Source organism: Geotrypetes seraphini, chromosome 9 (genome assembly GCF_902459505.1).
Source record: "Geotrypetes seraphini chromosome 9, aGeoSer1.1, whole genome shotgun sequence".
Classification (NCBI taxonomy): Eukaryota; Metazoa; Chordata; class Amphibia; order Gymnophiona; family Dermophiidae; genus Geotrypetes; species Geotrypetes seraphini.
In genome coordinates, this window is record NC_047092.1 from 77,571,912 (window position 1) to 77,587,959 (window position 16,048).

General features: G+C 43.3%; 1 protein-coding gene across 1 annotated transcript in view; it reads right to left on the reverse strand.

The window, feature by feature from the left end:
- Positions 1–9,347, reverse strand: part of LEMD3 (LEM domain containing 3) — a 385,365-nt gene extending 376,018 nt beyond the window's left edge. The window contains exon 1 of the mRNA XM_033958493.1: positions 8,009–9,347. Within this exon, the coding sequence (XP_033814384.1) occupies positions 8,009–9,293 (1,285 nt within the window). The 5' untranslated portion in view covers positions 9,294–9,347. The remainder of the gene's footprint in view (positions 1–8,008) is intronic.
- Positions 9,348–16,048: the final 6,701 nt, after the last annotated feature.

The following is a 16,048-nucleotide window of genomic DNA, read 5'->3' on the forward strand; positions in this document are numbered from 1 at the left end:
GTGAAGGCTTGGAAGCCGTAGAGCCATTAAATCTTACAGAGATTTTTGAATCATCGGTGGATGTGCAAACAGAGAGAGACACTTTATTGGTTTCCTTTGTTTTTGAACAAGATTTGAACTCAGTAATGAGACTGTTTTTCGTAATTCCCAGATGTTGTTTCATGGAAAGAAAATTTGGATTTTCCCTGATGTAACAAGAACTACACAGGAACGGAGAAAGTTGTTCTTAGCAATGAGGACAGAAACATTAGCACTTGGAGCAACATTTCTTTTGGCATACCCATGCAAGTGTTTAATTAAATTCTTAGGTGTTAAGTATACATTTTTTTATCCCGGAACAATTTAGATCATTTCTGGATTTGAAGAAAATGTCAACCGGGACAGTTTAATAATGATAGTCATGATTTTGAAATATGAGGACCATATACTGTTAAGCCAATTTCTTTATTACTAAATTTCTTTATTGAGTTGCTCCTCACTCTAAATATTCTTCCTCTGATAATGTGGTCTAAGAAAGATTTAATATTTGTTTTCTTGCTTAAATTTTTAAGTTTGTATCTTGGTTTCAATTCTCTGATTTGCGTGTACAAGAGATCTCTTGTGAAATTATATTAAAATTTCAATTAAAAAAAAAGAATTAGATTTGCTTTAGAAAATGAAGGTTCAACTGCTGATATGATCTGGAATCATTTTGAAATCCCAGATTGGAACCAATTTCTCAAGCTTTACTCAAAATATGAAAAATCCAATTGCCTATTAGACAATCATGAAATCAGCTCCATTCCCTTTCAAAAGCTGAACTTTATAACTGGGTTTCTTTATGTGTGTGTACAGGCTATTTTCCAGTGGAACTTGGCCATATCCTTGTGACTCCTATTATTAAAAACTCCAAGGAATCAGTTTCTTCGGCTGCCAACTACAGACCTATTGCCAACATACCACTTTTTCTTAAACTAATGAAAGGACTAGTTAACATTGATCTCATGAAATATTTAGAGAAATTCAACATTCTACATGACTCCCAGTCTGGTTTTCGCACAAATTACAGTACAGAAACAGTCTTAGCTTCGCTGACTGATTACGTTTTCCATTTGTTTTCCCTGGAAAAAAGCGCACTGGTACTTCAGTTCAACTTGAGCAGTGCCTTTGACCTTGTTGACCATGACATTCGTCTTAGATGCCTCGAGTCTATTGGCATTTCTGAACAGGTACTAAACTGGTTTACGGGCTTCTTAAAAAAAAACGCATTTACCAGTTTCACACTGAAGGAACCTTCTCTCAGTCTTGGTGTAATCCCTGTGGAGTTCCACAGGGATCCTCTCTTCCCTTCACTTTTCAATATCTACATGGCATCATTGGGACATATGCTATCTGACTTATAATTGAAATCGTATATATACGCAGATGACATTACAATTATCATTCCCATAACCTCACTGACGAAAGAGACAGAACAACTCACTTCACTAGGGTAGAATAATGGACTACGCAATTTAAATTAAAACTGAACTCGGAAAAAAAACCCCAAGATTTTCTTGGCAAGTCCTAATTACAAGATCATGAATACCTCTTTGAAATTAAATGGTTTAGATTACCCAATTAATTCTACTATCAAAATCCTTGGAGTCATCCTGGACCGATGCTTGTCTTTTGAAGATCATACTAATGCTCAGGTTAAAAAATGTTTTTTCACCTTATGGAAACTTCGTACCATTAAACACTATTTTGACTTCCTCTCTTTTCGACTGCTGGTTCAATCTCTGATCTTAAGCATCTTAGATTACTACAATATTATATACTTGGGATCCTTTAAGAAAACCATCAAACGATTGAAAGCCATTCAGAATGCTGCCGTCCGTCTCATTTATGGTCTCAAAAAATCGGATCATGTAAGCCCATATTACAAAAAATTACACTGGTTGCCGGTGGAAGCAAGGGTCATTTTCAAGTTTGCCTGCTTCTGCTTCAAAACCATAACAGGTTCATCCCCAATCTACCTGTCGCGCAATTTCAAATTTCCAGGCACCACTTGCACACGTAGTGCCTACCTGTTTGCTTTTCCATCCTTGAAGGGCTGTATCTACAAGAGATTCCTTGATAGATCATTATCATTCCAAGCAGGCAAATTGAATAAATGTTTGACCAACTTCATTTCAAATGCACCCTCCAGGAAGTCAATTAAAACCTATATCTTTGATAAATTTCTCTGACTCCTTTCCTGTCTTGTTGTATCTCTGAAATGCTTCCGGATAAATCTTGACATGCTAATGTAATTTGAAAGTCATTTTTGTAACATCGCTGTCTGTATACAGTCTCTTCCTCTGTAAACCGCTCTGAACTGCTTGTGGTATTGCGGTATACAAAAATAAAGTTATTATTATTATTCCTCATTTGGTCGAGACGCCTATCAAAGGATGGAGAGGGGGAGCCCCAGTGCCACCGCCACTGGTGAACTGCTAACAGCAGCTGAAAACCCTTGATAGTTCAAATAAGCATGCTACATAAGACTCAGAAAATATACTGTGAAGCCTTGTACTGGGGGTCTCTCCAACCCCAGCAGGGATGCCCTACCGGTCCTCCTGAGCTCCACAGCCCCATGCAACTGCACTTGGCCAATACAGATTCAGAGGGTCCTGGATAGGGTCTCTTTCCCCGAGGAAGTACTTCCTGCAGATCCCCAGCCCTGGAGTACTCGGAGGAGGCTGAGCCCAAAGCTCCCGCCCTTCCCCAACATACTCCATTGCACACGGGACATGGACATTCCTCAGCCAGCCAGCCAGGGCAAACCTGTCATATTAGAGGGGTAAAAAGGCCTGAGGAGTCCATCCCAGTAGATTTTGAGCAAAACTGAGGGGTTCCGAGGTAGATTGAGGTAAAAGAAGAAAAAATAAAAGATTGTTTAAAATTTAAGATGGCCACCATCAGAAGAACTGCACCAAAAACGGCCCATGGAGACCATCCTGAAGAAAAACAAATCATAGGGAAAGGGGTTTTGGAGATTGGGGACCTGGGGTCAGAAACCCTCAAGTTCAACTTTTAATGATCCCCCCCCACAATTTCTCCCATAGGATTCAATAGCCTTACTCACTGTGCCACGTGGTACCTGCCTGCTTCAGCATAGGATTTCAGCTGCAGTCAAAGGAGAAGAAATCTGGCTCACAGATTCACTGGATGAACCTAGTCTTCTGGCTGCCAGTTGGACTGAACATCAACTCCCGTAAAAAGCACCGTAGAAGGGGGGGGACCATGCAACTGGCTCACTATTAGACCCAGCCAAACTGGGAAGGAGCCCACACAGCCTGTGCTCAAGCTCCTGATTAAATCAGGGATGCGTGCAGTTACTCAGGGGACGGCCCCTGAGCTCTAAAATATTTCAGACTGGCAAGCTAGGTGTCCCCAAAGGGCTGATCCTGCTAGCAGCAGACTTCCACTGAGCGAGTCTACATTTTCTCCCAGGCAGAGGTCCCATTAAGTGAGAACCTCCAGGCACCGAACCTCCAAAGAACACTGAGCAAAAATACCTGAACATAATAAAACTGCAGAGCACGTAATCTGAAAATAATAAAACTGCAGAGCAAGTCAGAGCAACTTGATTGCAGAAACAAACCAAGGGGGCAGGAGTAGCTCACCGAGGTTGAGTAGAAAAACACGATTTGACAGTTTTCTGCAAGCAACTTGCTCATTTTGATCCAAGGCCCTAGTGTTGATGACCACTATCTACACTTCTCCCTCCATATTCGCGGTGGATGCGGGCGGAACATAGCCACGAATATGGAAAAACTACGAATAACTTTTTATATGTTATTTGCGTTTTTTTGTAACGGCCAGCGAGCTTGTGATTAAAACCGCAAATAACTTTTCAAATGTTATTCGCGGATTTAGAAAATCGGCCACTATTATTAATATTGGAATTTGCAAGCAGCGATTACCAGCGATTCCCAAAGCTTCTAGCAGCTTTTATCAGGCAAGCAGCGATTACCAGCGATTTTCTTGGTAATAGCGATTTTTTCCATGCATACTGGGAAGCAGCGTTTCTCTCTATGGATGATAGGAAGCAGCGTTTTTCTCTGTGCACGCTGGGAAGCAGCGATTTTCAGGGTGAATGTTTGTAAATGTTAAACTTTTTTTCGGTATAGTAAAAGGAAAGTAACTTTAATCATGATGTAATTTGGGGAGGCAGAGTCAGCATGCAAAAAAAAAAATTGCAAATAAGTGAAACCGCGAGTGCCGAAACCACGAATACAGAGGGAGAAGTGTACAACAAACCATGCCCAACCCCCTTTTTCTAAGTGTCTTGAAAATTCCAAATCCTGGGCATCAAAAACAAAATTTTTAATTTGTTGCAACCAGCACATCCATCTTAGACAAAACTGCCCCTAAACGTAATAGCAAAAGAAGTGCAAATAAATATAACAAATGGTTTGACACCAAACTCCTAAAAATGAAACAACAAGCTAGACGACTGGAAAGAATTTGGGGAAAAACAGGAGAATTGGCAGACCGTAACAAATGGAGAGCCAACATAAAAAGCTACAAACAACTGATAAGACAAACGTAAAGCATTCTACTCTACTAAAATCAACTTATCTTGCAATGGTTCACAACAAATCAATACAAAAGAGCTGTTCAACTTGATCATGAACTTATTTGACACAACTCGCTACACTCTACCCGTACACAACATTAAGTTACCCTCTGCGAATGATTTAGCACTGCATTTCGACTCAAAAATTAAAAACCTAAGAAACAACTGTTCAACTAATGACTCCAATGATCACCAAATAGCTAACTTACAAGGAAATGAAATACCAGCAGATATGATCTGGAGTTCCTTTCAAGACTTAGAATGGAATAATTATACCAAACTATATAATAAATACTCTAAATTATATTGCGTTCTGGACTCATGTCCCCCGGAAATCATGAAAGCGGCGCCATTAGAATTTAATCTATTGCTGCTGCACTACTTAGCCCATAACCTAAAAAATGGAAAGTTCCTCACCGACAATGGTCACAAAATAATAACCCCAATCCTAAAAAAATAGTAAAGAATCATCAGCTCTAGTAACCAACTACAGACCAGTAGCATCCATTCCATTTATTGTAAAAATCATGGAGAGATTGGTACACACCCAATTGATGGAATATCTTAACCAGGTCTCTCTCCTACATGAAACTCAATCCGGTTTTAGACATTTATTCAGTACGGAGACAGTAATTGTAGCTATCTTAGATAATTTGCGTCTATTGTTTAGCAAGGGCCTCAATGCCCTGATCATGCAATTTGATATGAGCTCTGCCTTTGATCTAGTAGACCATGGGAAAATGCTACAATGCCTAGATCAGGGCTGCCCAAGTCCAGTCCTTGAGATCTACTGGCAGGCCAGGTTTTCTGGATATCCGCAATGAATATGCATGAGAGAGATTTGCTTGCACTGCCTTCTCATGCATGTTCATTGTAGATATCCAGAAAAACTGGCCTGCCAGTAGATCTCGAGGACCGGACTTGGGCAGCCCTGGCTTAGACGCTATTGGTATCAGGGATGAGGTGTTGAACTGGTTTCATGGCTTCCTTATGTCCCGTACCTATCAGGTACGTTTCAATTATGATCTCTCCGATACCTGGAGCAATCCATCCGGTGTGCCGCAAGGGTCGCCGCTATCCCCATTGCTCTTCAATGTCTACATGTCTTCACTGGGCATGCAATTAACCCAGCTGGGGATAAAATTATTCAGTTACGCAGACTACTTTACGATCATCATCCCATTTGCTAACTCTATCTCGGAAACCATTCCCAAGGCATCAGAAGCTATATCTGCACATGCACCAATCTGCACATTTACTACTAGTTCAGAGCAGGAAGAAGTGTGTACATCAGCAAATCAGAGATACTGAGGCTAGAATAGTGTGCCTAATTATAGAAAAGGCACACAGGCACCTATGCTTCTTTTAAAAAATAGATTTAAAATACACCGTTTTTGGACTTCACACACATTTATGTGCATTGTCCTTTTAGTTAGGAAAAGGAAGCACATGGACATAAGCTGTCTCATAACAGAAGTACTACATGTGAATTTGTCAACTATTCTCTTGGCTGCTTAACAATATCACCTCTACACTAGCACTTTTCGAACTTTTATCCAATCTATCCCACCCCCTAATTTAACACTTGAAACTATACACACTCACAGAGGAACAAAACAGTAGGCCTCTCCTTCACTCTACTTATCCAAAGCAGGAAATCATTGGTAATTGGTGGATGCTCATAAGCTCCAAACTTCTACAATGGTTTCTAGCCTTAAAGGACTTGAGCAGGCATTTATAAGCCTCTCACTATTTTTATGCATTACTACTCTTGGTTGCAAGCTACAGTGAAGATCCAGAGGGAGGTGGAGTAACTATTTCTGTAATCCCCATCTGGGATGGCAATTTACAGTTTGAGAGAAATTACGCTCTAGTCTAGCTAAATCAGGTTGTCCAACCTATGGCATGTGGGCCAGAATTCAGCCCACCAAGTGCTTTTTTTTTCTGGCTCTCAGAAGCTTGGCAATTCTTGTGGTGCTTGCAACGGGATTCCTGTACCCTACCACAACTCAGCTCTTTGTAAACTTGAGCAATGCAATGCCAGAAGTTCAGATTGGTCTTGTGTTTTTCGAGTCTTGCACGACTTGAAACTGCAACATCAATCTGAGCTTCTAGTACCATGTGGCTCAGGTTTACAGAAGGCCACATCATAGAGGGGAAGCAAGAATCCTTGTTTTAACTCCCACAGACCTCACAGATCCTGCTCACCCCACACAACCTCATCTTACTCCCTCCAACAGAATCCATGAGTTCTGCAAGAGTTAAAACGAGGATTGCAGAGTGCGCGAGATCCGTGGGGTCCGCCAAGAGTTTTAAAAAATGAGGATCCCTGGGGATCCCTCACCACAGTTACTTTCTTTTTAATAATAATAATAATTTTATTCTTATATTATACACCGCCAAAGCCATAATAGTTCGAGGCGATTTACAACAAGAAGTGCTGGACAATCAGAGAAAGTCACAATATAAAGTCATTAAATACATGCATACATGCACTTTTAGCTCCGTGGGGTACATATTTTAATTTAGAACTACCCTTACTGGTTTCTTTCTGTTTGTGGTTGGGATTGCTGGTGCTGTCATATCCTAGCTCTCCCTTTTGTTGCGCCCAGCTTTTCTGCACCACAGTGCCCCAAATGCCTTCTACCTGCAGAGCTAAAGTATACGGCCTTAAAAAGAAAGCAGCTGTGGCTTGGGGTCCGCCGGTATCCTTATTTTAACTCTCACAGACCTCATGGATCCTGCTCTCCCCCAAGGTAAGCAGATTTTTAAGGATATGTGGTAGAGGTCTGCATTTTACCCCTTCCCTTCTTCTGTAGCTGAAGCTAGGTAAAAAGGAAAAGTTTGAGTGAAGATGGGGGAGGGGTACTAGGGAATACATGGAGAGAGCGCACGCAAGAATGGGTAAAGGTTGGGGAGAGGGAATGCACTATTGTATTATGTCACTATTTGAAGAAACTTGTGCCAAAATTCAACAGTGCATGTTTTGGCTGGCCATGTTACAAAATCTAAAATGTGGCTTCTGATAGAAAAAAGTTGGACAAACCCGAGCTAGATAATACATCTTTATATTTGTATAGATCAATTCTAAAGTAACTGGGATGATATACACTAATGCATCTTTCTACACTAATTATATTAGACTTAACCATAGTTTTTTTTTAAAAGTCTTGCTTTTCTGCTACTTAATTTCCTCAGTCTCAGAAATCATTTTATATTTAAATACATAAGTATCTTTAAAATAAATCTGATGTTATTAGGTCAGCCCATTTTGTGAGCCTTCTGAGTTCTGGGCTAAGAAAAGTCTTAAAGAAAACACTTCAAGTCATAGTAAATCATTTAACACATACAAAAATCCAATTAATATACTAAAATTTCATAAATACTTAAGTGACAAGCAGTTTCCCTTCACCTAATACTTACTGCCAATTCCCCCTTCCTCGGGCACCCCTGAACCTCTCATCTTCAAGTAGGTAAGTCCCAGTATGAGAAAGAAGAGACATGCAGCAGTTAAGAGAAACATGGACAGATAATGGGCACTGAAACTCCCATTAGTAGACACCTCCTCTCTTTTAAACTGCTGAAGAAGTTCTTCCTCGGGCTCTGAAAGCTTTTTCTTGTAGCTATTTTTCACATAGCTGTGGTTTGAACCTGTATGGTTAGAATAACCGGCCAGGAAAGAAGCGCCTGTAAGGCTGTTGGGCACCGAATAGATCCTGGGGTCCTGGATCAAACCAACCTCTCCATCACCCACGTGATTGTTAATTTTCCTCCTGCATACAGGTTCTGGAATGACATTTGTGTTTGGCTGCAGCTCAACCTTTCTCCAGGAGCTACGGTACGGCGTGAAATGGCTGGATTCCAATTCACATCCACCCCTTTCCGTCTCCTCCTCAAACTTGTTTCCCGTGTCTAGACTCCCAGCAGCCTCAGCCCTGTTATTCATTCTCATGCCGCCGCCTCTCTCTGTTGCCCTTTCGTGGGCTGTACCCATCGGCGCTGTAGATTTACTAGCGACAAGCTGAGTCGTTTTGCTTACAACCCGCCGAGGTCGGCGGGAAAGGGAAGGGTCTTCCAAGACAGGTTTCCCCACCGCCTCCTCCTCAGAGTCTGAATAGTTTTCCTTACTATAAGGTATTCTGCGGCCATTCACAGTCCTACATTTTAACCGCTCTTCCCCTTCAGTTGAATTCCTCTTCCCCCACCAAGAGGAATTACTGCTGCTATTAACGTAAACTTCCCGGGGCCTGCAGGACAGAGACTTCAGGCCACGACAATGCAGCGAGCAGCTCCGCTCCCAGCTACCGGCCTGGTCCCTTGGGCTGGCCTCCACATCGGACTCGTCCGAGCTGAAGCCTAGCAACACTTTGCCTGACATCGCTGCCGAATTCTCTCGGTCCGGGTCGCTAGCCTGCGCCTGGCAGGTGACGTCACGCTCCGCCAGTCTGGCTCCGCTCTCTGAACCTTCTCCATTAGCCGCCGGCCCAGCTCTTACTGCAGCGGCTGGAATTGCCGCTGCCTTGCTATTGTTGCTGCTGTTTCGCGCCTTGGTACTCCGACCGCCGAAACGTTGTAGCGGCTCCTCGCGTAACTTCTTGAGCTTTTTTAGATAAACCGGCCGCGTACTTTCTGTGACTGGACCCGGCGATAGCCCAAACCTTCTTAGCTCAGAAAATAACTCCTCATCCGTTAACTGCACAGCCGCCATCTTATCGACCCCTTTTTCTTTTTTTTAACATGCTCACCTTTACCGGAAATGACGTAGAAAACTAGACAGTGAACTAGACCCGTTTTTCAACTTGTGGGAGGTTGCTGGCGGAAAATGAAGGTAGACAGCGCACCTCTGCTTTCATTCGTGGCTTGAGTTGGATAAAACAGAAAGCTGATCGGTACACAGAACAAAGTTTACCTTTCTGTTAGAGCCATATTGTAGTGGAAATAGTTTACTAAAGTTAAAAAAAATCTATAATGAAGTGCTTTTTTATCATTTTGTTTCTCGATGTGTTCTATTGAATCTCTTTCTTATTACGTTGCTTTTCTATTTGCTCTCACGTTTATACCTTATTCTTCAGTTTCTTTTTATCCGGTTTTTAACCTAGTGTCTGTGTGAGTTAGATCAATCTCTATCGCATGATTGCCTCTCACATTTATCTTTATTGAGCCTAAGCTGTCCATATCGTTAAGGTGCTACATACAGTAATACAGTACTGTATTTGGCTTCTTCCATTCCACTCTCTCTCCCCTCCTCATCTTTCACTGATCTAGCACAGTGTTTCTCGACTTCTTCAAGCCAAGTACCCCCGACCCTAAAAAGATTGCCAGATGGCAAAAAAATTTCCAGCCCAACTCATGGCAAAAGGTAGCTCAACTTGTATTAGAGTAGCCCAGTTACCGCTGGAAACACCTCTGATTTATCAAATAAATACACCATACAAATACAAACTGTTTATTTATACACTGCACATATAGCAAACAGCCAATAATGGTGTACAAAAGGCCAAAAGGGTTATTATTCCATGTCAAGTGATCAAGGGCTCCCTGCATGACCATCACGGATTTTGATAAAACTTTATGCACAAAGTCCCACATGTATCAAACGAACTTTGGTAAAGTTTTAGTTTCGCCTGTGGAATATTCGTGGAGATATAGCCATTTGTTTGACCCCATGCTGCAATGACATACAGTACGACAGTGACATTCTGACAACTTTGAGACACAATATCTCACGAGCTATGTTTCCAAAAAAACTGAAACTTAGCTACCCTGCACAACTTTTGGAGCTCTATTCAGTGCTACCAATAATAATTTTTGTCGAGCACTGAGTGAATGGCTGAATTACAGTAAACTTGGCCGAAAAAATTAGTGCTCCAAAAAAAGTCAAAGTTTGACATTACTTAGCTCCCACAATAATTGAGTAATAAATGCGAAATTTGGTGCATAATGTCTCAGTACAACGTTGTTTTCAAAAGTACAATTTCAACCTCCAAGCTCTTTCCATTAGTTTACAAATTAAGTGTAAAGTTGCTAATTTGTGTAAAAAGGCCAAAAATAGGGTCTTTTCAGCCTGCTTTTACAGAAAAATACCTTTCAGAAACTCTTTCAAATCAGTCTCATTATAAAGAGCATATTTCAAACCCCCTAGAAAAGTGGGCTTCATTTTTCAACGCAGGTTAACAATGCCCGAAAAAGGGGGACAAAGTTGGGAGATGTCACCATGGCAACGGCCTACGTTTCAACTTACAATTATGTCACTTTTCACACTGTTTTTCCCTGTTTATTTTTACTCAAGCTTTGGGTACAATTATAGTGTTCTTAATTAATGATTATTCCTAACTAGAAATTGAGGTGATAATTTTGTTGCATGCAGATCACAAATTACAACTTGTTTTCTTTTTCAGATCCACATTATTATTATTTCAGTTTAAAATGGATACCAACGAATCGATGCCAAGAAAGTGGACTTCACTTCGGCTTGGGAACCATATAAGATACCCAATTTAGGCTTGGGAACCTAGGATAAGACACCCTAATCATTGGCTTTGGAACCAGAAAGATACCAACAAAAGGCTTTGGAACCTTGACAAAGAAACCAAATGCGAGGCTTGGGAACCTGGACGAAGTGGCCCACTCGTGGCTGGTATTGCACAGCTATCGGGCGTGACCCCTATGGCGATGGGGTTGCCAGTTCAAACTCTTGAACTGGTAGTGACAATGTCACCATGGACCAACGCAATAGAGTAGTAGTAATACTACGTCAATACAAAACTGTAACTTTAAAAATGACAGAACTATGTTGAAATAGAGGTTGTTGCCGTGGCAACGTCTCCCAACTTTGTCCCCCTTTTTCAGCCATTGTTAACCTGCGTTGAAAAATGAAGTCCACTTTTCTAGGGGGTTTGAAATATGCTCTTTCTAATGAGACTGATTTGAAAGAGTTTCTAAAAGGTATTTTTCTGTAAAAGCAGGCTGAAAAGACCCTATTTTTGGCCTTTTTACACAAATTAGCAACTTTACACTTAATTTGTAAACTAATGGAAAGAGCTTGGAGGTTGAAATTGTACTTTTGAAAACAACGTTGTACTGAGACATTATGCGCCAAATTTCGCATTTATTACTCAATTATTGTGGGAGCTAAGTAATGTCAAACTTTGACTTTTTTTGGAGCACTAATTTTTTCAGCCAAGTTTACTGTAATTCAGCCATTCACTCAGTGCTCGACAAAAATTATTATTGGTAGCACTGAATAGAGCTCCAAAAGTTGTGCAGGGTAGCTAAGTTTCAGTTTTTTTGGAAACATAGCTCGTGAGATATTGTGTCTCAAAGTTGTCAGAATGTCATCGTCGTACTGTATTTCATTGTGGTATGGGGTCAAACAAATGGCTATATCTCCACAAATATTCCACAGGCGAAACTAAAACTTTACCAAAGTTCGTTTGAGACATGGTGGACTCTGCATATGAAGTTTCATCAAAATCCGTGATGGTCATGCAGGGCACTTTCCAAGAATCTGATCACTTGATATGGAATGACCCAAAACTCAAATACAAAACATTCAGGAAAAACACAATAAAAACAAGGTAAAAGTCCTTCCCAAAATTTAAAGCTTTTCAAACTTAACTTGATGTAATGGGCCGGATTCTGTATAGGAAGCCCAGTCTCAGAAGCCGCCTAAGCGGGATGGGGTAAAACACGGACCTCGCGGATCTAAAACTGCACGTCCTTAAAAATCTGAGGTCCGTTGTAGTTTCTGGCTCTGACAGACCTTGATGAGTATTAGGATCCATCAGCGCTAAAATGTCATCGAGGTCTGTCAGAGCCAGAAACTAAAAGTGGCATGGACCTCAGATTATTAAAATTACTGAAAACAAACAATGTAAATACTCTGCTCCAGCACTAGTCTCTGGCTCTGACAGACCTCGATGACATTTTAGCGCTGACGGATCCTAATGCTTTTCCCTCCCTATGCTGAGACGGATCCGTCAAAGCTAAATTGTCATCGTGGTCTGTCAGAGCCAGAAACTACATCGGACCTCAGATTTTTAGGGACATGCAGTTTTAGATCCGCGAGGTCTGTCAGGTCCACGTTTTACCCCTTCCCCGCCTAAGCAACTTTAAAGAATCACACACGGGTGTCCTATATAGAATCGTGTCTGTCCTCACCGACAGACGTCTAAGCTTGCCTAATTACCACGATTCTCTAACCGGCGTCCATGTCACAGGCGCTGGTTAGAGAATCGGGTTGCTGCTAAGCTGATTACAGCAAGGGAACCTCCCTGCCGTGATCAATTTAGCAGATGCAGCAGGGACACACACACACCCACACCCACGTGAAAATGACTAGCAGGAGGGAAGCTCAGTCCCTACTGCCGAAAACCCCAAAGCCCGCCCCCAAATGCCCATGGCAGGAGTGGCCTATTCCTCCTGCTGCCACCACCCCCCTTCCCCTTATCTAATTTAATTTTTCATACCATTCTCCCAGGGGAGCTCAAAACGGTTTACATGAATTTATTTAGGTACTTGATCATTTTTCCCTATCTATCTGTCCCAGTGGGCTCACAATCTATCTAATGTACCTGGGGCAATGGGGGGATTACAAGGAACAGCATGGGTTTGAACCCACAACCTCAGGGTGCTGAGGCTATAGCTTTAACCACTGCGCCACACTCTCCTCCATAATGCCATCCATTCACTTAGGTGCCAGATTCCCTTTTCTGTTTTTCTTTGTTTTTTTTTGTTTTTAACTGTCTTCTCAGGATCATCTATTTTACATTTTGTTCCCATCTGTTCCCTTCCCCTCCCATCTCTATTCTAAGCTTCTCCCCTCTGTGTCCCTCTCCATTCCCCTGCTTCCATCATCCCTGTCAGAATCTCCCCTTTTCAAGCAATGTCCCTGTGTCTAAATGTCCTTTTATGCCCTCGTCTCAATTCTCCCCATCAAGCATTCTTCTCCATGTCTGTCCCTCTCTGTGCCCAGCATTACTTCAGTGTCCCTCTATTTACACTCAGTCCCATCTAGAATCTCTTCTCTATGTTCGTCTTGGTGTATTGGATGTTCCACTTCTGAGACAGTATCTCTCCCTTACCCATCAAGTCTGCATCTCTTAATCATCCCTGTACCCCCTCCCAGTCAGCATTTCTCTCAACCCTGGACCCCCCCAGCCAGCTGTATACCCACCAGCATCTCTCTCATCCCTGTACACTTCAGCCAGCAACTCATCCCTGTACCACACCCCTAGCCAGCATCTCTCTCGTCCCTGTATACACCAGCAAGCTATACAACCCCCCCAGTCAGTATCTCATCTGTACCTTCCACCTCTAGCCAGCATCTCTCTCATCCCTGTCTCCTTCCAGCCAACATTTATTAGACTCTTTCCTATCCCCCCTGAGCCAGCATTTATACCCCATCAATCCCCAGCCAGCATCTCCTACCGTCTCTCCATGAAGCAATGTTGATTTTGCTGGCAGCCTGCCACCAGCTCTCTAGTTTTCCCTCCAGCATCTCCAAGTCCCACTCTAAGTTTGCACGTGCATTAGCAGCAGCATAAGCCGTGTTCTCACTGCGTGCCTGCTTAGCTCACAACTCAGGATGGCTGCTGTTAGTCTATTCCCCCTCCCTCCACACCACCCCGTAAGTCCAAATTCTCCCCTCTTTCTTTTCTCTCCCTCCATCCCATTGTCCACCATCTCTCTCCCTCTTCTCTGTTTCCAGGCCCATAATTTCTTCCCCTTCACCTCCCTCCCCCCACCTTGTCCGGCATATTCCACTCTCCCCCCCCCCCCCCCTGTGTACGTCAAGAAGGGCCTTTAGGGTAAGGTCAGTTGTCATGTCCCCCCAAAAAAAACCGGCATGGCTCCCCCTTGTTTCCACCTTCGTCCGGCTCCAGTATCCCCCTGGCCTAACTTTATAAGTTAATTACCTGACTTCCTGTACTGGAGCGTTTTTGAATCAGCTCTTCCTGCCCACTGCTGCTGACATTGGCTTCTGAATCCTCCTGCTGTGCTGAGTCGCTGAAACAGGCTGTTCAGATTTCCAAATCCTGAGAGGTTCTCGGGTCTCAGGTGAAACAGGCAAGCAGTAGACTTCCATTTCTATTTACAAATCCTCTCGGTCTCCTCCTCGGGTCTGGACTCGGGGCTCAGGTGGCACAGCACGATAAATACAGTTGGTCTCCCACTTTAGCCTGCATGTGACATAAGAACATAAGTAGTGCCTCTGCTGGGTCAGACCACAGGTCCATCACGCCCAGCAGTCCACTCCCGCGGCGGCTCAACAGGTCATGACCTGTCTGAATCACCCCTTGGTTTCTCCTCGAAGTCCTATCTTCCCATCCAATTCTTGACCCTTTGTCCCCGCACCCCTTTCAGTACCCTACGATCCCTTTGTCCCTCAGGAATCCGTCCAATCCATGTTTGAATCCTTGTACTGTATTCTGCCTGATCACTTCCTCCGGGAGCGCATTCCATGTGTCCACGACCCTTTGGGTGAAGAAAAACTTCCTTGCATTTGTCTTGAACCTATCCCCCTTCAGTTTCTCCGAGTGCCCCCTCGTACCCGTTGTCCCTCTCAGTCTGAAGAACTTGTCCCTATCCACCCTCTCTATGCCTCTCAAGATTTTGAAGGTCTCTATCATATCTCCCCTGAGCCTCCTCTTTTCCAGAGAGAAGAGACCCAGCTTATCCAGCCTCTCGGCGTATGGGCAGTTTTCCAGCCCTCTTACCAGCTTCGTTGCTCTCCTTTGGACTCTCTCAAGTACCGCCATGTCCTTCTTGAGGTGTGGCGACCAATACTGAACGCAGTATTCCAGATGCGGGCGCACCATCGCCCGATACAGTGGCATGATGACTTCCCGCTTCCTGGTTGTGATACCCTTCTTTATGATGCCCAGCATCCTGTTGGCTTTTTTCACTGCTGCTGCTGCACACTGTGCGGATGGCTTCATTGATGCATCCACTAGCACACCCAAGTCTCTCTCAAGTCCGCTGTCTCCCGGCAGTGCCCCCCCCATTTTGTAGTTGAACAACGGGTTCTTATTTCCTATATGCATGACCTTGCATTTCTCAACGTTAAAGCGCATTTGCCATTTGTTTGCCCAGTCTTCCAGCTTGTACAGGTCCCTTTGCAGGTCCTCACACTCCTCCCTGGTCCTAACTCTGCCGCAGAGTTTGGTATCGTCCGCAAATTTTATAACCTCGCATTTTGCCTCCGTTTCCAGGTCATTGATAAATATGTTGAAGAGTAGCAGCCCCAGCACCGATCCCTGCGGCACACCACTCATGACTCCCCGCCAGTCAGAAAATTGGCCCTTCACTCCGACCCTCTGCAGTCTACCCGACAGCCAGTGCTTGATCCATCTGTGTACATCCCCGCCCACCCCGTGGTTCCACAGCTTCTTAAGCAGCCTTTCATGTGGCACCTTGTCAAAAGCCTTTTGAAAATCGAGGTAAATGATGTCCATGGGTTCC